Source organism: Uranotaenia lowii, chromosome 1 (assembly GCF_029784155.1).
Source record: "Uranotaenia lowii strain MFRU-FL chromosome 1, ASM2978415v1, whole genome shotgun sequence".
Classification (NCBI taxonomy): domain Eukaryota; kingdom Metazoa; phylum Arthropoda; class Insecta; order Diptera; family Culicidae; genus Uranotaenia; species Uranotaenia lowii.
The window spans coordinates 214,821,965-214,840,400 of record NC_073691.1 but is presented as its reverse complement, the minus strand read 5'-3'; the positions used below and the strand labels follow the sequence as shown (position 1 = coordinate 214,840,400).

At 37.9% G+C, this 18,436-nt stretch overlaps 1 protein-coding gene across 11 annotated transcripts in view; it reads right to left on the bottom strand.

The window, feature by feature from the left end:
• The window catches only part of LOC129747528 (neurexin-3a), a 200,796-nt gene that overhangs the window by 108,909 nt on the left and 73,451 nt on the right, over positions 1-18,436 (bottom strand). For 7 of the 11 annotated variants that reach the window (XM_055741795.1, XM_055741819.1, XM_055741835.1 and 4 more), the window contains exon 6: positions 14,609-14,917. The exons of the other annotated variants lie outside the window; for them this stretch is intronic. In XM_055741795.1, the coding sequence (XP_055597770.1) occupies positions 14,609-14,917 (309 nt within the window). The remainder of the gene's footprint in view (positions 1-14,608; positions 14,918-18,436) is intronic. 11 annotated transcript variants of the gene reach the window in all.

Sequence of the window (18,436 nt, the reverse complement as noted above, 5' to 3'; positions counted from 1 at the left end):
TTTGTCATTTTTGTCATTTTTGTCATTTTTGTCATTTTTGTCATTTTTGTCATTTTTGTCATTTTTGTCATTTTTGTCATTTTTGTCATTTTTGTCATTTTTGTCATTTTTGTCATTTTTGTCATTTTTGTCATTTTTGTCATTTTTGTCATTTTTGTCATTTTTGTCATTTTTGTCATTTTTGTTATTTTTGTCATTTTTGTCATTTTTGTCATTTTTGTCATTTTTGTCATTTTTGTCATTTTTGTCATTTTTGTCATTTTTGTCATTTTTGTCATTTTTGTCATTTTTGTCATTTTTGTCATTTTTGTCATTTTTGTCATTTTTGTCATTTTTGTCATTTTTGTCATTTTTGTCATTTTTGTCACTTTTGATTTTTTTGTCATTTTTGTCATTTTTGTCATTTTTGTTATTTTTGTCATTTTTGTCATTTTTGTCATTTAAATATTTCAATACGTACGTAAAAAACTAGAGGATTTTCCAAAGATGTTAAAAAGCAAAGCCTAATGTGTTTCCAGAATTTTTCAGAAATTGGGGAAACTTTTTGTTGAAACTTACGGTTTTCCTTGGTAGCAGCCAGCAGCAACTTCCACGAGCAGAACCAAAACAGTTTGTTTTGGTTCCGCATGCTTTGAGTCAATTCGCAATTGAAACAATAGCGGTGATGATTGATGATGACAGCTGATGATGGTAAACACGGTAGAAATGTTCACATCATCACACTGTGAAGCCAAACAACTCAACTTAGGTTCGTGGTAACACAACAGTGTTGCCAGATATTCTGGGTAAGAATATCAAAGTACTCATTGAGAAATGAGTACTTTCCCGGTTAGGGAATATAAGATGTGGAAGTGACAATTAGCTATCGCTAATTAATATAGTTGTAATCTAATGACCTCATAGACGAAACATGAATAAAGATAACTCTATTCCACCACTGAAACCTGCGTTTTCAACAGGTTATGGGCCCAGATACATCTGGATACGGAAATTACGAGTTAGTTCGAGAGAGGTACTCTCAAGTATTAAACTTGCGGTTAGCAAGTGGAGCAGCCAGCAGCCAGAGGACCACCAAGAAGAGGGCCACCAGCCAGAAGGACCAGCCTGCGCCGAGACGACCCAGCCCAGAGGGATTAGCCGGAGAACTACCAGGCAGCGAGATGTCCCAGGCCAGCCAGGAGGTGCCGCCAACGGTCGAGCCCGGGATGTTTCGCGGATCGAGAGGGTTACTCTCGATGCCGTCACGAGCCACGCTGCGGTTAGCATGCGTGAGCTCACGTCCGACGGCCGGGAGGAGTCTCTGGATCCGCAACCGGGCAGCGCGAAGGTTCGAAGGTCAACCTGGAGGAACACCCTGGAGGAGTTGGTTGGAGCTGCTAGCCGAGAGGGTTACTCTCGTGCTCTGGCTGTGCGCTGCTGTTAGCATGCTCGAGCACAGCTGGAAGCAATTTCTGGACTCTTTGAGGAGGTGGTTTGGGCTATGGTTAGTTGCCAGCGACTTTAACCACCCCATGCTGCTGAATCTTAAGGTTTCTCGAAATCATCGGGAAACGGCGTTGATGGCCAAGAGAGGTTGTTCTTCTGGGGTTACCAGAAAACAGCCTGCTAGAAGGTCCCACCGCTCGCAAGCTGAGGTTATCAGCCACCAGAATCGACGTAAAGTTCGATTTGTCATCGATTCTAGTGCCACTCAGCACATGGTGCGAGATCAGAGCCTGTTGGTTGTTGTCAAGACTCTGGAAGAGCCATATGTCATCAACACAGCTAAGACTGGCGAGTGTTTGAGAGCCAAGCGAACTGGAACAATGCATCCGAGCAGTGTAATTGGAAAGTCCATTGTTCCAATTATCTTCATGCAGTTGCCAAACGATGACGTGGGAAAATCGAAGGTCGTTCGATTGCAGAAAAGCCTGTACGGCTGGAAGCAAGCGGGTCGTGCTTGGAACCAGCGATTCGACGACGAGATAAGAAAGCTTGGTTTCTATCCGTTGAAGAGTGACTGCTGCGTTTACCGATCCTGCAAGCGAGGACTCACCCTCATCCTGTACGTGGATGATATCCTGATTGCCGGAAAAGACGTTTCAGAGGTTATTTGGATCAAGACCGAGCTTGGGAGACTATTCCAGATGAAGGATCTCCTGGAAGTCAAGACTTTCTTGGGGATGGCCATCGAGCGAGACTTCCCGAATAGCATTATCGAGATTTCGCAATCAGGATACGTCGAGAAGGTTCTGCAACGATTCGGTATGGCCGATTGTAAACCCGTAAGCACACCGCTTGACACAAACGTTCGCTGGACGAAGCTGAACGATGGTGAGGCTATCACCGAACAACCATTCAAAGAATTGATCGGTTGTCTACAATATCTGGCAACATCTTCGAGACCAGATATCTGTGCTACGGTTAGCGCACTGAGCAAGTACCAGGCCAGCCCGGTGGATAGGCACTGACAAGGCCTGAAGCGTATTCTGCGGTACCTTCGAGGTACGACCGATACGGCGTTGGTATACCGCAGAAACGCGAATACGGATAGACATTTCGAGAATCTTATTTCGTGGTCAACGAAACGTCATCGACTGGAGCCTTGTGACATGCGGTGAAGAAAGGTTTGTGGTTAACAAACTTCCTAAGTGAATTGGCTGTGGTTAGCACTCATTTCACTTCGATGGAGTACAACATCTCATGCACCCAGTATTTATCTGGAAGAGGCGCGGACCTATCAGCGAATGAAGCATTTGGATGTGAAGTATGCATTCATCAGGGAGATCAGCTTTCATTGAGACACATCTCTACTGAATATCAGCCAGCTGATGCGTTCACGATGGCGTTATCAAGGGCGAGGCACGTGAAGCTATTCAGCATTCTCAATCTGCGAATTGAGGGGAGGTGTTGAAACTTACGGTTTTCCTTGGTAGCAGCCAGCAGCAACTTCCACGAGCAGAACCAAAACAGTTTGTTTTGGTTCCGCATGCTTTGAGTCAATTCGCAATTGAAACAATAGCGGTGATGATTGATGATGACAGCTGATGATGGTAAACACGGTAGAAATGTTTACATCATCACACTGTGAAGCCAAACAACTCAACTTAGGTTCGTGGTAACACAACAGTGTTGCCAGATATTCTGGGTAAGAATATCAAAGTACTCATTGAGAAATGAGTACTTTCCCGGTTAGGGAATATAAGATGTGGAAAGGACAATTAGCTATCGCTAATTAATATAGATGTAATCTAATGACCTCATAGACGAAACATGAATAAAGATAACTCTATTCCACCACTGAAACCTGCGTTTTCAACACTTTTCAAATATTCAAACAAATCCAAAGGTTGCACTTGGGACTTTTTGACATTCAAAATCACATCTCATGTGTTTTTTGTGTGTTAAATCTCATAAGGTGCTGAAATTGAACTTTTTTCTCAATGGATTATGCAATTCTGCAATGTTTCATTTGCAATTCTTCATTTTCGCTCCCATATCTTCGAAAAAGCTTCCCATAAGAAAAATGGAATAGAATTCAATTCCTTAAATCGTGTTGGTGGGGTTCAGATGGCTGCCATTTCTCCTCGATGTGAACAAGGAGGAAGAAGAAGTTCCCGGCACCAACCGCCTGAAATGTGTGTCATCCTCGAATTGGTTCAAACAGCCGGTGGGAAGAGTGAGGGCTATTAACATTCCAATTTACATGCAGCGCGTCCCATTTTTCCGGGGCTTTTCTAATTCTCGTAAAAGCTCTCGTCGAAGTCGTTCTTTTAACGAGCAAAAGAGGGCGCCGCGCAAAAGTGTTCAATCTCTTCCCATTTTTCGCCGGGCATCGCCACTTTGCCACCTTTTCCCCATCTCTGGTGCAAATTAGAACAATGAGGTAGCGCGCCAAGTGACGATTCCATCATCAAGATTGCCGTCGCTGGCTGGAGACGACGACGGTGCTCGTAAATATAAAATTTAATACAAGTCTTCCCCCCTGCTCCCTCAACTTAACCTCCCAAGACAGGTCACAAGCCACAAGCAGTCGACCTTTTTGTCTTCGGTGGAAAGGCCTAGGGATGCTCTTCCGATTTTCTTAATGAGTCTAAAGTAGTTTATGTAATTAATGTGAACACCAGGCGGCGATGGGTGTGAGCGAGTGAGGAAGCAAAATAAGATGCCTGCCTACTTCGATGGTCGCCTTGGTGATGCTACTGGTGGTGGGAAAATCGTCGCCACCGCCCGCCTACTTGGATTGCACTTTTCGAAGCCATAGAGCACACCATCGACCGCTTGAGATTTGCCAGGAGGGCGTGTTAGTAAATGACCTGGCGCCTTTTTTGTCCCATTTGACCTCTTCTCTTCGTGCTGCTCTTCACGTGGGTTGGGATGACTTGCTTTCCCACGCCACACCATCCAGAGCAAGATAGCTTATGATGGCAGTTAGGATGCTGCTGAAACCAACCAGCGAACTGCTGCTCAAGCGTTCCAAGTTGTGATTTAGCTAGCGTACATGGAGGAGAGAACCGAAACCAGCAGTGTACCGCGGTAATAGAACTTGAAGTTAAGGAGAACAAGGTTCAACGGGTTATCCCCCCGTGGGGCAATCCTGCTATTGAACGGTCAAGTAGATCGGGAAGAGAAAAGCGGCATAGAAGGGACAACTTGGCTGCGAACGATAATCGCCGTTTTCATGCTTTGTCTTCATGAGGGAGATTCGGAACATGGAACATAGATTTTTCAATCAAAACAAATACTTAATACGTATATCACAGATATGAGATATGCAAAACTTTTTGGAGATTTTGTATACGGATCCGAATCTAAAACTTGGCCAGGTCTGTAGATTCAGAATGTTGGTTACGATCCATGTCTTTAGTGTAAAGATTCACATCGTTAAATTAAGGCTTTGGTTAAATGAAAATTCAAATTCAGTGCTTCAGATAAAACCTCGAGAAAAAAGATAAACGAGCCCTCCATAGCCAAAATGGTATAAGTGTAAACAAAAAAAGCACTTTAAAGTTTTTGTGTTGTTTCCCAACGAATCCCAAGAATCCAAAAATTGCACAAAATACAGCATTTTTTGGTGCTGTAGATATTATTTTATTATTTTGTCTCGAATAACGAAACAGAGTAAAAAGCAAGAAGACGATATTATAAGTCATGTGAAAGTTATTATGCATCAAAGTTCAATTATATTTTATGCAATTTAGTGTTGCAAAGGCAACGTTTCGACATTGAAAACAATATCTAAAAGTGCTAATTTTTGGCACAGAATTCACACGGCACACGACCTACTTGATCACAAATTTTCAGTCATTATCATCCTTTCAGTCATTATCGTCTTCATTGTCGTAATCTGAGGGGTTTCCTTGTCTCGTTGGCCGCCTTCGCGTGGTCCCGTTCCCTAGAAGTGATATTTAATTCCCAAAATCCAATTTAAGAATGACCAGCTTTGCACTAGTGCCGTTCTGTTTATAGGTAAAAGTTATCGCGCAACAATCAACGCAATGAACATATTTTTCAATCGAAGTAGGCAAGTTCTCTCTAATTCCGCATGTTGTTCACTTGTCCGTCAATCATTAGTGTGTGTTGAGAAATTTCGAATTATGCAATTTCTTTCTTTTCTACTAATATATCTTATTTGATTCCATATTTTCCATTATCTCATATCTATCCTACACACAAGTTGTTATTTGTTGAGATGCGCTTCTTTTTGATAAATTATTTAGCTTTCTAGGGATTTTTTTTTAAATTTGCATAAAATTGTGTATTCAAGTCGTTGAAAACTCGAGTTTTTCAGCACTTGACGTAATTATCGAACGAGGCTTGCCGACTTTCTCGGTTAGGAAATTTGAGAAGTGGAAAATGACAGCTATCGCAAATGTAATGGGTAGTTATTTATGGACTGACAATCAAATGTGGATAAAAGACAACTCTATTCAACCACTGAAACCTGCGTTGAATCTTTTCATTTCAACAAAAACAATTTGGAAATTTTTACTAAACATTGTTCTTAACATCTTCTAACAAGCCACAAACATGTTTTTAACAGGTTTTTAGCTTAGCTTGATTGACTACTCACGTCTACCTTAAATCGTTGAACCAGAAATGATTTATCAATTTATAATCCATGTGTTTTTTTGCATCTTATCACACCTTGCTCGATTAAAAATAAATTCCATGAATGAAGACATCATTACAACTTATGCATTTTAAATTCCACGATCGCAGGCATGGCTCAGTAGAACAAGTTCCACATCACCAATGGTTGCCACTCCGTGATTGACCGTCCAAAACTGATGCACTCTCTTTAAACTTCAATAACGGTGCCGGCAACGTCTAGCAGTCAATAAATAGAATAGGAAAAAGAGAAAGGGATGAAAGAATGATTTCGTACTGTAAGACCGAGGTCACCTAGGGTTTTTTTTATTACTTACTATTTATTCATTTCGATAGATCAAGATTATTCAGGTTAGTTTTTTTCTGTAAGAGTTAAAAAACAGTAAATTTAACCTGAACAAATAAAATGAAATTAGAAAAATGGTTTTTAATAGATTTTGGTACTTATATTTTTCAAAAATCTAAAAATGATGACGCAGGTCCAAATCTTTTTTTTCCTTCAGTGCTATTTTTGTGAAAACTAAAATACATTCCCGAGATTCTGAGATAGTTTGACGCATATTAGAGTGTTCTTCAGAAAATTTCCTCAAGAGCGTGCATAAATTGGCAGGAAAACGCTTACATGCCTCGTTTCCAAAGTTTAAGTAAAACATGTTTGTTTTCCAGAACAGAATATTTAATTTACCCATACAAACCTAAAGTTGGAATTCTCTCATGAAAACAACACTTCAAAATTCTGAAAATAAAACATTATGAATGAGTCTTGAACCAAACTGAAGATTTTTACACCTCAGGGATTGAGAAATTCGAAAATGACCCCAAATCGACTCAGTCTAATGGCCAAGTTAAAAAAAGCTTTCATTACTTCAAACAATTTTTTTCTCTCTACATAAAAACTTTTTCCAGTGATCAGATAGTTCCGGATCAGATATTCTACAAAGTCAACGGATTTTGAGTCAACTTTACAGAAAACACCTCATAGATATGACGATTTGTAAGCGATTTATGATTTGTTGAATGTTGCAATGTTAGGGTGTGTCGAAAAAAAACTGTATTATTGTTTTAACTTTTGTGAATGAACTCATATAAGAACAGTGTTTTCTAAGCATTTGTATGAAATAAAAATGCGCACACTTTTCTCTCGGAGACCAAACTTGTATCTGGAGACGTCAGTAAGTTATACCGAATTTTTTAAGCAAAAATTCGTACCTTTTTAACTGTCATGTCTCGGATTGGTGCAAATAAAAAAAAAAAAAAAATTATGACGGCATTATTTAGTTCAAATATCAAATATTTGATTGTAAAATTATGGGATATAGGTTATTTTTTTAACGTTTGACAAAAATCCCACAGTTTGTAATTTTTCAATACAAATTCTAACGCTTAAAGACCCTTATAAAGAGAACATCTCCTTGTCAAAAGTCGAGTTTTCTTGCGCAAAAGTCGAATTTTCATCGTTTTTTCATTGCCCAAGATCATTACGATGCTTAAATAAACGATTTAGCATATTTTTCTCGCTTTTATACAGTTTTGTAAAAATGACAAATTTTTAACAATAATATTTTATCAGTATTCAATTATTTTATTTTATTTGATTGAATGTGTTAAATCGTTTATTTATGCATTGTAATGGATTCAGACAATAACAAAACGATGAAATTTCGACTTTTGCCAGAGAAATGGGGATGAACGAACTTGTATTGAAAAATTTATAAATTTTGGATATTTTATGTCGAGTTAGAAAAATAACCTATCTCCCGTTATTTCACAATCAAATATTTGATATTTGAACTAAATAATTTCGTCATAAAATAATTTTTGGTTTGCACCAATTCGAGATATGACAGTTGAAAATGTACAAATTTTTGCTTAAAAATCTCGTTTTACTTAACGTCTCCAGATACAAAATTGCTCTTCGAGAGAAAAGTGAGCGTATTTTTATTTTATAAAAACGCTTAGAGAACATTTTTCTTGTATGAGTTCATTCACAAAAGTTAAAGACAAAGTTTTTTCGACATACTCTTACATGTCAACATTCAAAAAATCACAACTCGCTTACAAATCGTCACATGTATGTAATGTCTTCTGTAAAGTTGCTCAAAAACCGTTGGCTACAACTTTGTAGAATACAGTTTGGCTTTATCTGATCATTGGAAAAAGTTTTCATGTGTAAATCATGTAAAAATGACACTCCCTAATAGTTGATTTAAAATTATTGAATTTCATTGCAATGCACCATTTTTCTGTCTCTTGAAGTATCTTCGTAATTAATTTTGTAACGAAGAAGTTCCATCCTGGACCACTGTGCCATTTTTAAGATTTTTTTTGTCAAAAAAGTCATTTTTCAGTGGGATCAACTCCAGTCTCTTAGTTTTAATTTTTACTGAGATTCTTTCTCTGTACCGCGTGTTTTTGTCATTCTTCTTGTTACCTAGTTTGTAATTGATTAAATTAAAACGATCCCAAGAACAACGTCCTTCCATCAACATGGATCAGATGCTGATCCAGCACGAAAGACCTGGAGGGGAGCATTCCGATTCGAATGTAGGAATGATTTCAATTAACGATTGTGCTGGAAGACTCGACGAGACAGTTTGGTTTGGCAGTTAAATCCAAAACGAATCGAGTCGAATCGAACTTGTGCTGACACTAAAACATTGGCTAAATCAATTAAGATTTTCGTCAAGACCTTGCGTTCTATCACTGTTTGTCTGTCTGTCTGTTTGGCTGTCTTTTTCTATTTGGAGATTTGTTCTTGACAAGCTTTTCGGGGGGACCTTTTTCCACTTTTCTTCTGTATTAATTTTGGAACTAATGGCAGAAAAAGCTTCTTCAATATGAACGTGTTCTTCTAAGCTAAGTAGTTACTAATTGGTTTTTTGTCCTCACTGAAGTCTACATCTATAATTATATAGAATAAATTGAAAAAAAAATCTTAAATCCTACTGTTGTGATGATTTTTTTTTATGAAAAGGGATCATTTTGTTCACTCCGTAAGCTGTCAGCGAAAACATAAACACAAAATGCCTGATGAATGCCGCCTATCATTTTCCGCCAATCGCTAGCGAAGCGCTTTTGTGATTTCAAAAAAAAAATGGCAGAAGTTCACAATCCATCCGTTTGCTCGGAAAAAGGCTTTAAAAAAGAAAATTGATGCTGATGGAGGAACTGCCTTACTACACTCACTGTGATTTACTTGACTGAATGATACTACTTTTTTTTTCCTTTCTATATCGACAGCAACATTTCGTTCGACCGAATCGAGTTGATCGGTTTACTGCGGCATGTTCCTTTCTCATTCGTTCGCGGGGTCCTTCCTTCCTTTTTTCTCCATCCTTTCCCGGAGTTTGGGGGCTAAACGGCAGCAATCCAATTTCGAGAGGCGAAAGGAATTTATGGTATTCCACAAATTGGATTCTGTGCACTTCAGACCACCCTCAGAGACATCCAGCCACAGCCAGCGTGCTGCTTCCCCAGTCGAATTTTCCAATAAGCTCCAGGAGGAGTGAACAGAACAAGAAAAAACCAGAAGCTACTTCACACGGGAAGGGATAGGAATGGTTCGAATAAGTTAGTGTGAGCAAGTAGGAAAGAAAAGAAATGGAACGATTTTCTTCCATTCTTTTTTCAAACTTGACTCAGCCAGTGGAGACCGAAGTCGATCGAGCCCCTCTACGAAATCCCACATCAATTTAATGAACGGGCTCAACTTGTCAACTGGCGTGTTGTTCTACCTTCAAGTCTTTTGTTGTAGGTATCATTTTGCGAATGTGTTATGTTTTTGAAAACATTATTCAGAGATCTAATGGGTACTGTATGATTGGTTCGGCCATTTAACATTTTATATTGAAATTAAATATAGAACATTAAATGGCAGAACCAATCATGCAGTCTTCGGATGAAATATTTGCCATAGTTTAGGCTTTAAGAAAAACCGTTTTCAAAAGAAATCGACCGAAGGGGACCAAAGTTGTTGGTAAAAAACTGATTTTTCATTTTCCTTTCGAGCTAAATGTCTCAAAATCCCCCTCGTTGAGCGACCCTTTCCCGTGATCCGATCTGACCCAAATTTGGCGTGAGACCTTGTACTAGACGTAGGATCAATTATAGCCTGCAGCGCATAACATTTCACAAGCTTGAAATTTCTCATAAAAATTTGGGGCAGTCTAGTGTGCACACATTCCCTTTTGAACAGCAGAGGAAATATGCTGATCTAACGTATCTATGTATTAAAAAATGGACTTTTTTCGGATGATGATCAAAATAACACCAAGACAGATTATTCAGTTCTAGCTTAGCTTAGCTTGACTAACTACTCACATCCACCTTAAACCGTAAAACTCGAAATGCATGGTTTTAGAAATTGTATGTATTAATTTTTCCAAATTAAAATTATGATTATAATCACTTCGATTTCCACGATCGCTGATGCGGCTCAGTAGAACAAGTTCCACATCGCCAATGGTTGCTAGTCCGTGATTGACTGAGGCCGTCAGTTTGTTCAGAGGTCAAATGAATGGTGCTTGGGATAAGCAGCTCATTCACACTGCACAAAACTCTTTAAACGTCAATAACGGTGCCGGCCACGCCCTAGTATTACCAAATATAATCTCTGATAAGCATTTAAATTCTGGTTAATATATTAAAGAAATACTTATTTTTCAATTTTTTGACAGAAAATCAAATAAGTTTCAATTGAAAATTACTTTGTATCTTTTTTTATCATCAAATTGTTCAAAATGATAATTTTTTATTGAAAGAATTTGTTCCATTATAATTGATATAAATTTTCATTGAAATTCAAAAAAAACTAATTTACCGAATCGTAAAATTAAAGATTTTTCATAAAACCTTTAGATAAAAATGAAAGATTTTATTAAATACATAACCAAACTTGTATTCAAAAATCTAGACATGCTTCAATCCTCTTATTTAAGATTAATTTAAATAAAACTGGAAAACCAAAGGGAAAAAAATCAATTGGAGAGCAAATTATGTGACAAAAATTTATTTTTGTAACTAATTATTTCGTTCGATATTCATTTTGGTCCACCCATTGAATCAATTTGTTCTGATTCGGTACCTTAACATAGGATCAGCAACAAAATTACTTATTTTTGAACATTTTTGAGCGGCTTTATCGGTGAGTATTATAAATTTGAAGTGATAAACGGATATAGACCATAGGAAAAAAGTTACTAAGGTGTTAAAAAGAGCGAGGAGCATTTCGAAAAGAAGCTTGACCACATACTGAATTTGTATGTGGTCAATCTTCTATTCAGAATGCTCCTCGCTCTTTTCAACACCTTAATTACTTTCTTGCTATGGTTTATCCGTCTATCACTTCAAATCTATATTACCCACCGGTAAAGCCTCTCATAAATTTCCAAAAACATATCCACGATGAATTCTCCTTTAAAGAACAGTTACTTATGTTCGTGATTTATTGATTTATCTTTCATTTTCGTCCTAATATAATCCGAAATGCGCCTAATCTGTTTTTGAATCCACTTCGTATGCAGGAACTATTCGAATTTATTTCGAGAAAAAAGTTACTTTTCTTGGTTCAATTTTTTGAATGAAAAACAATTTTAAAGGCCAAGAGCAGCACTTCTAGAATTTAAATGTCTTACCAAAGAAGTCAGCGACGATACTCATCCGTTGTTATCGGTTCCGGTTCCGGTTATCCGGTTCCTTGGTTCTACTCTTGAAAGTTCAATTTGTTGATGTCGTCGACTGATCTTGCTGCACCTCTTCGTTCTAATCCGGTGATCATCATTTGAAATTCCGCTGTTCAGTGTAAATAAGCCTTCGATGGTTCCCTACGTGAAAATTTTCCAGGCGCTCCTGTTTACCGCAAAATCCGGGATGCGATCCAAATGAAAAAAAAACTGATTATTCTTCAAAACTTGATCCTATTAAACTTTCATAATTTCCCAGCTTCGAAAAACGTGACTGTCACTCACAAGCACAGCCTACTGAGTCTATTGTTGATATTTGAGCAATTGGTGGACATTTGGACACTTGAACCACATGTGCAAATATTTTAATTTAAAGACAAAACTTTCAATGACCATTAACCAATAAATGAGTTATGTAAATTTTAAATGATAAGTAAAGATTTGACTTGAAAAAATATGCATTACCCTTCCAAGCAACCTTCCGGCATTTTATCGGAAAATTCGTTATCAAAAACTTTCGCGTGGAAATGTTCTGGTCTTATTTTTGCGTTTTCTTTATTAAATTTTCGAAAAAAGATTGTTCAAAATGTTCAGTTACTGGAAATTTTCCAATGGAAGACACAAAATTTGCGAATTGGCCTCTTCCTGCCCAGCGCCAGCAGCAATGTATCCACTTTTCCCTCGATTTTCCTATTCAGCATGTTTTGGAGCTTTTTGTCGCCCAGGACCGTCGGCCGTCCGGAACCAGCCTTCTTTCGATGTCTGATTAGAGTATAAGACGTTTTTTTTTTAAATACATACGTTACCGGCGCAACTGAAAAAATGTTAGTTTTGGTTTCCACTTGTTCCATGCAAATCGCAATTGCGAACAATACACGGAAATGAGAATATTAATAGTGAGGATACCACATCCGTGTAAGAGTGATAAATGCACACTTATATCGCCAATGTTATTGACTGTAGCTTAACGACTCAACCGACAATTATGAATCAACGGTAACACTATTCCACCATTGAAACCTGCGGTGAATTATCTGCGTTCAACAGATTGATATTTTGATTATATATTATCTCTGCAATTTTGAGAACAGATTCTGGAATATATTCTGATCCGATTTTTTGTTAAATAACTTTTAAATTACTTTTAAAGAATGTGTTTGCAGAGCCTAAGTTCTGTGAATCGGATTCTGGATTATGCTATGCTAATGCTAATGGTAATAAGCTAATATTGATCTACTTAAATTCTGGGTCTGCATTTTAAAGCCGATTTCAAAAATGTATATTTTAATTCGAATTCACAATTTGATATCACAATCCAAATTTTCAATTTATTCTTAGACTGCAGTTCGCATTTTGAATGATAATTTTTCGTGATAAATTTTGAATGCTTACAATTTAAAAATTTTGAAACGAGATTCCGTAGCTCTTACTCTCATGATCTGTAGTTTTTTACATTTTCTTACCAGCAAAATGGCAAAATGTGTAATGGAATCACACAAAAACTTGGTATCTTATACCATTTGCTATGCATCCGTCAATGAGCCAAATAACATGGTGGCCACTAAATTAATGTTTTTGTTCTCGTACTCTTTTCCTACATAGCCTTATGAATTTCAGATTCTAAAATGGTAAAAATGGAGTTTAATCGTACAAACAAAATTTTCGAAAGCATATAAGACGGGTAACACGAGATTTTACTATTTGCAAGCTATTTGGTTTTTCATGTACCCAATTGAGTTTAGAAAAAAGTCTTCAGATTTCCGAAGGTGATGGAGAGCATTAGATCAACATGACATGTCAAAGAAAGAAAGAACATAAGCCGTGAATGTCGTGAACTTTTCAAAACAGATACAACTGCTCACCGACAGGACTTGAACCCGCAATTTCCGATCCAGTACAACGGCGCGTTAGCCAATTTCACCACGGTGAACGTGATGAAATAAGCTCCAGAATGCATATTAGTCAAGCTTCATTGGTCGACTGCTGGATCTCTTATCGACACACTATATATCTCGTATGCGCTCTTGCGCTAAACTAAAAAAACCTTGATTTTTGAGAGACAAAACACTACTTTTTTCCGCCTTTTCCCCATGAAATTAAAATTCCGATCCCATCCAGTTTTTCCCTGAAATAAAATAGTCATGATGAAGTGATTTCACTTTAGAGTAGAGTGAATGAAAAAACAATCCATGAAAAATCTTTTCCGGTTTTGACTCGAAATTCCATGTTTTTCTTGGTTTTCCCGGTTCCCGGTTTGGTTAATCTTACAATGTTGTTGATAAATACATGTAATTCACTTCAAGATGCGATAGTGATTAAAATAAAACCATAAAGTGTTATGCGCAAATTACCTGAAAAAGTCAAACACACAAATAAAGGGAGAGATTAAAAATCTCAAACCGAATCAAAGTAGGCACGTAAACTTGATAAGATGATCCGGAAAACTGCAAGCAAACAAACACATACTAATCGCAGTAGGATATAAAATTTTGAGACGGTCTGATGAATTGGCATGTTTTTTTTTATTTCAACTAAGACAAAAAATCATGAAAAAATAGTTTGTTACAGTATACATATATTTTCACAAACTGGTAAAATAAACTAGCTTTTATACAATAGTCTACAATGGGCGCGTGGCGATACAGAGAGATGCGGGAAGAGAAGATGACCATTTGAGAGAAAAACAACAAACGAAACTCGGAACATCAACAACAACAGGTAGATGGTAAGAGTTTTTTTTTCCTGGGATTTTCATCCTGTAGGATGATTCATCCCTAAGAGGTGGTGAGAGTGAACTAGATGGAGCAATAACACTATTTTGGTGGATCGCAATTCACCTTGTCCGATGGCAGCCCGCGGATACAGTTGTGCACCAGGTCGTAGTTGGGCGGATACATTCCGGTTTGGGCGAATTGTGCGTTTTCGGTGTAATCGCCGTCAGTGGATGTGGAGGACGCCCGTGACGGTGGCAGTGGCAGTGTTGGCAGTTTTACTATTTGCGGTGGCGATTGTGGTGCTGCAGAAACAGGCAGTGCTGAGGATGATTGCTTCGGTCGACTAAGCGCGTGTCGACTTTGCTGTGCTATCGGTTGCTGCGATTGGCGATCGCTTTTGTTGTAGTAACTGTGATTGAGCTTGTGCGTGTCCTGTTTTCTCCACCCACAGCACAGTAGGCCAAATGTTTAAAAACGAAGCACACAAACACAAAAACAATAACACGAAAGTGCCGTCGATTGAGTATTTTTTTAAATTTTTGTGAACAAACAAGAGTGATCAAATCGTGCGTGTTTTGTGATTCGATTTTTAATGGCAGTTGCAAAAAACGTTCAACGCAAAAGAGACGAAAAAGAAAAGAAACGAACCGAAAAAGACAAAATTAGTGCAAATTGGTGATATCTTTCGATTTGTGAGTTACTCTATGTACAGTCGACTAATCTATATACCGATATGTGCAGTACGATAAGTGCAGTGTTTCTAACATGATACTAAGTGCTATGAATACAAAATATTATGAAATAATAATGCAAGATGTGTAAAGTTATTTCAGAGCATTGATACAGTGTTCAGGAAGAGACCTTCTTAATTTGCACAATTATTTTGAAGGTGTTGAAAACAGTCACACGGAGAAGAAAAATATAAAATGCAAGATACGAAGGTTAAAATAGGAAGAAATGTTGGGCATTGTAGACTCATAAATGAATATTTTGAATACACCCTGTTGGATCTCAGGGTCTCAAAAACAAAAACAAAAAATCAGCGTTTTATTCAAATGATTGGATAACAGGATTTGAACTCGCGATCTCTGACTTTCAAGGCCAACGCATGACCATTAGAGTGCCCCAAATGACCCGACTTTTGAAAAAGTTATGCGCTGCAGGCTAAAATTGATCCTTGGCCTAGTACAAGATCTCATGCCAAATTTGGGCCAGATCGGATCACGGGAAGGGGTCGCTCAACGAGCCTGAAGTTTGTATGGGATTTCGAGACATTTTGTTCGGGAGAAACATGAAAAACCAGTTTTTCATCAATAACTGTTGTTTCCGTCTGCAGATTTCTTTCAAAAACGAGTTTTCTTGAAGCCTTAATTATGAAAAACATTTCATCCCAAGACTGCATTTCGATAAGAGTTAAGATAAAAAAGTTATTAAGCTTCAAAAATGGGCTAACTTTTTTAACGGTGGTATTCAGCACTGTTAATAAGGCGTCAATATGTTCGACCGCCTCGACTCATTAACAGTGATGAATACCATCCTTAAAAAAGTTAGCTCATTTTTAAAGCCTAATAACTTTCTTATCTTAACTCTAATTGAAATGCAGTCTTCGGATGAAATGTTTTTCATAGTTTAGTCTTTAAGAAAACCCGTTTTTGAAAGAAATCGGCCGACGGTAACCAAAGTTATTGATGAAAAACTGGTTTCTCATGTTTCTCCCGAACAAAATGTCTCGAAATCCCATACAAACTTCAGGCTCGTTGAGCGACCCCTTCCCGTGATCCGATCCGGCCCAAATTTGGCATGAGATCTTCTACTAGGACTAGGATCAATTTCAGCCTGCAGCGCATAACATTTCACAGGTTTTGAATTTCCCATACAAATTTGGGGCAGTCTAATGACCATGCTACAGTATTCTGTTCTATACCGAGTGAATCCGGGGCAGATAGTCAATCTTACCCAGGCAAGGAGAATTGACAACCAATTTTTGTCATTTTTGTAATGTTTTGTCATTTTTGTAATTTTTTGTAATTTTTGTCAGTTTTGTCAGTTTTATGAATACGAGTCTTATTGGATTAAATTCAACTTAAGTATTTCTGATTGAAATAACAATTTCAACCACATTTCATAACGCTCAATTTTCCAAATCAAATTATCATTCCCACCGAGTGGCAGCCAAGCATCCTCGTTATGCGCATCAGGGAAGGCAGCTTCACAAATTCCCTCCCTAGCAGTTTCCTGGTGCACTGCAATTATTGAGTGAGGGTAGTGCATCCGTTTGCCGTACTTCGATCTGAGTAGGAAAGTCCAGCTACTAACAGCACAACACAACGATGCGTATCTAATCGAATTCCTGTTGCTTATTAATTGTCGTAAAATCACATTAATACCCCACTCACTGGCGTGCAATGGACTGCGAAAATCATTCTCTGAGATAAAGAGAGTTGAGAGGAACCACCAGTCGTTTGACTAATAGACCGGAACAAGAAGGGAACTCAACTATCATGGGTCGTGAAATTTGAGTTTAACAGAACGACGAGATGTTTTTTTTTCTTTTTCTTCGAACTAACATGAGATGAACCGTTTCACTTCGGCAAAATTTAACTCATTTATGAATAAAACGTTGGTCCTAATTAGTCTTACAGTATTAATTTACACCTGAGGACCGATGAGAGTTGCATGTTGAGTCAATTGAGGTGCTTCTACCATATATGTATATTTATAACATTTAGGAGGGGAGAGGAGTTTTGCTCCCCAACACACTTACTTACAAACAAACTCACACCCGGACTCGGAAACCCTACACCGGAATATGTTCGTTGAAGAGTAATTTGTTTATCCCACGCTAGGGATTAATGAATGTCGAGTTTCCCACCCCGAGTCCGTCGCAGCGTCCTGGACCACCTTTTTCCCCTTTTTCCGATTACATATTCCAGGAATAAGTTCACCACAAAAGCATTTTATGGGATGCTGCTGTTGTGAAATTGCACCAGTCAGTTCCTTTCATCGTGTGTGCGCCTGTTTTACGCCCAGCTTAACCCACTTTAACCTGTTGGTGTGGTTGTTGTAGTAGTTGTTGTTTTCTGCTGATGTTTCTTCCCCGACCCGGCCAAGCGACTCAGAATCCTTTGCCCTTTTACGTTTCACTTCGTTTTGATCCGCTTCGTTCCATTCCGGTGCAATGAAAGTCAGGTGCCATGTTATATGTACATATGATGCGGTGCAGCGCACATTATCTACCTTGCGAAGTGCCCCCATCTACCTACTTGCTACCAATCCTTGCGGTTGACTGTGAATAATGTGGTTTCAGTCATGAGCTTTGCAGCGTAAATTGGTAGTAAACATAGATTACATCGTTCATCCCGAGCATCTTGTCTTGGCAGCTTGGTGCTCTTAAGCCCCGTCGTGGTTATCCCCAGAGGATTATTTTGTTTTGGAATTAGGTGATCAGAAATGAGCTAATCTCCGAGGATTAACTTGAATTCCAACTTTAATAACTACTTTTTTGTAATCAAAATTTGAAATAAATATCGCCATTAATTGACGAGGCTATCTTACTAAGCTGGCTTTGTTTAAACCTCCCATTAAGGTCGATGATTATCAAGCGAGATATTCTATTAGGTACTCAAAGTTTCTTATTCTTAATAAAATTTTGATAAATCACAAAGTGAAGAATTTTAACCACAAAAGGACCAATTTTGTGATAGAACTGATTGAATTCATAATAAATGATTGATTTTAAAATATTGAAAATCATTCTTTCAAAATTACGAAATGTTTTGCGACATTGTTAATGTGGCACAAATATTCTTGAATAGTTTCTACATTGACAACATAGAGGTATTTAAGTTAAATTTCCGAATCTTGATTGATTGATTACTATAAAAATAAGAGAATACTTAGCTTTAACATTTTTGGATGCCAAACATGGTTAGATGATTCTGAAGGTTTCAT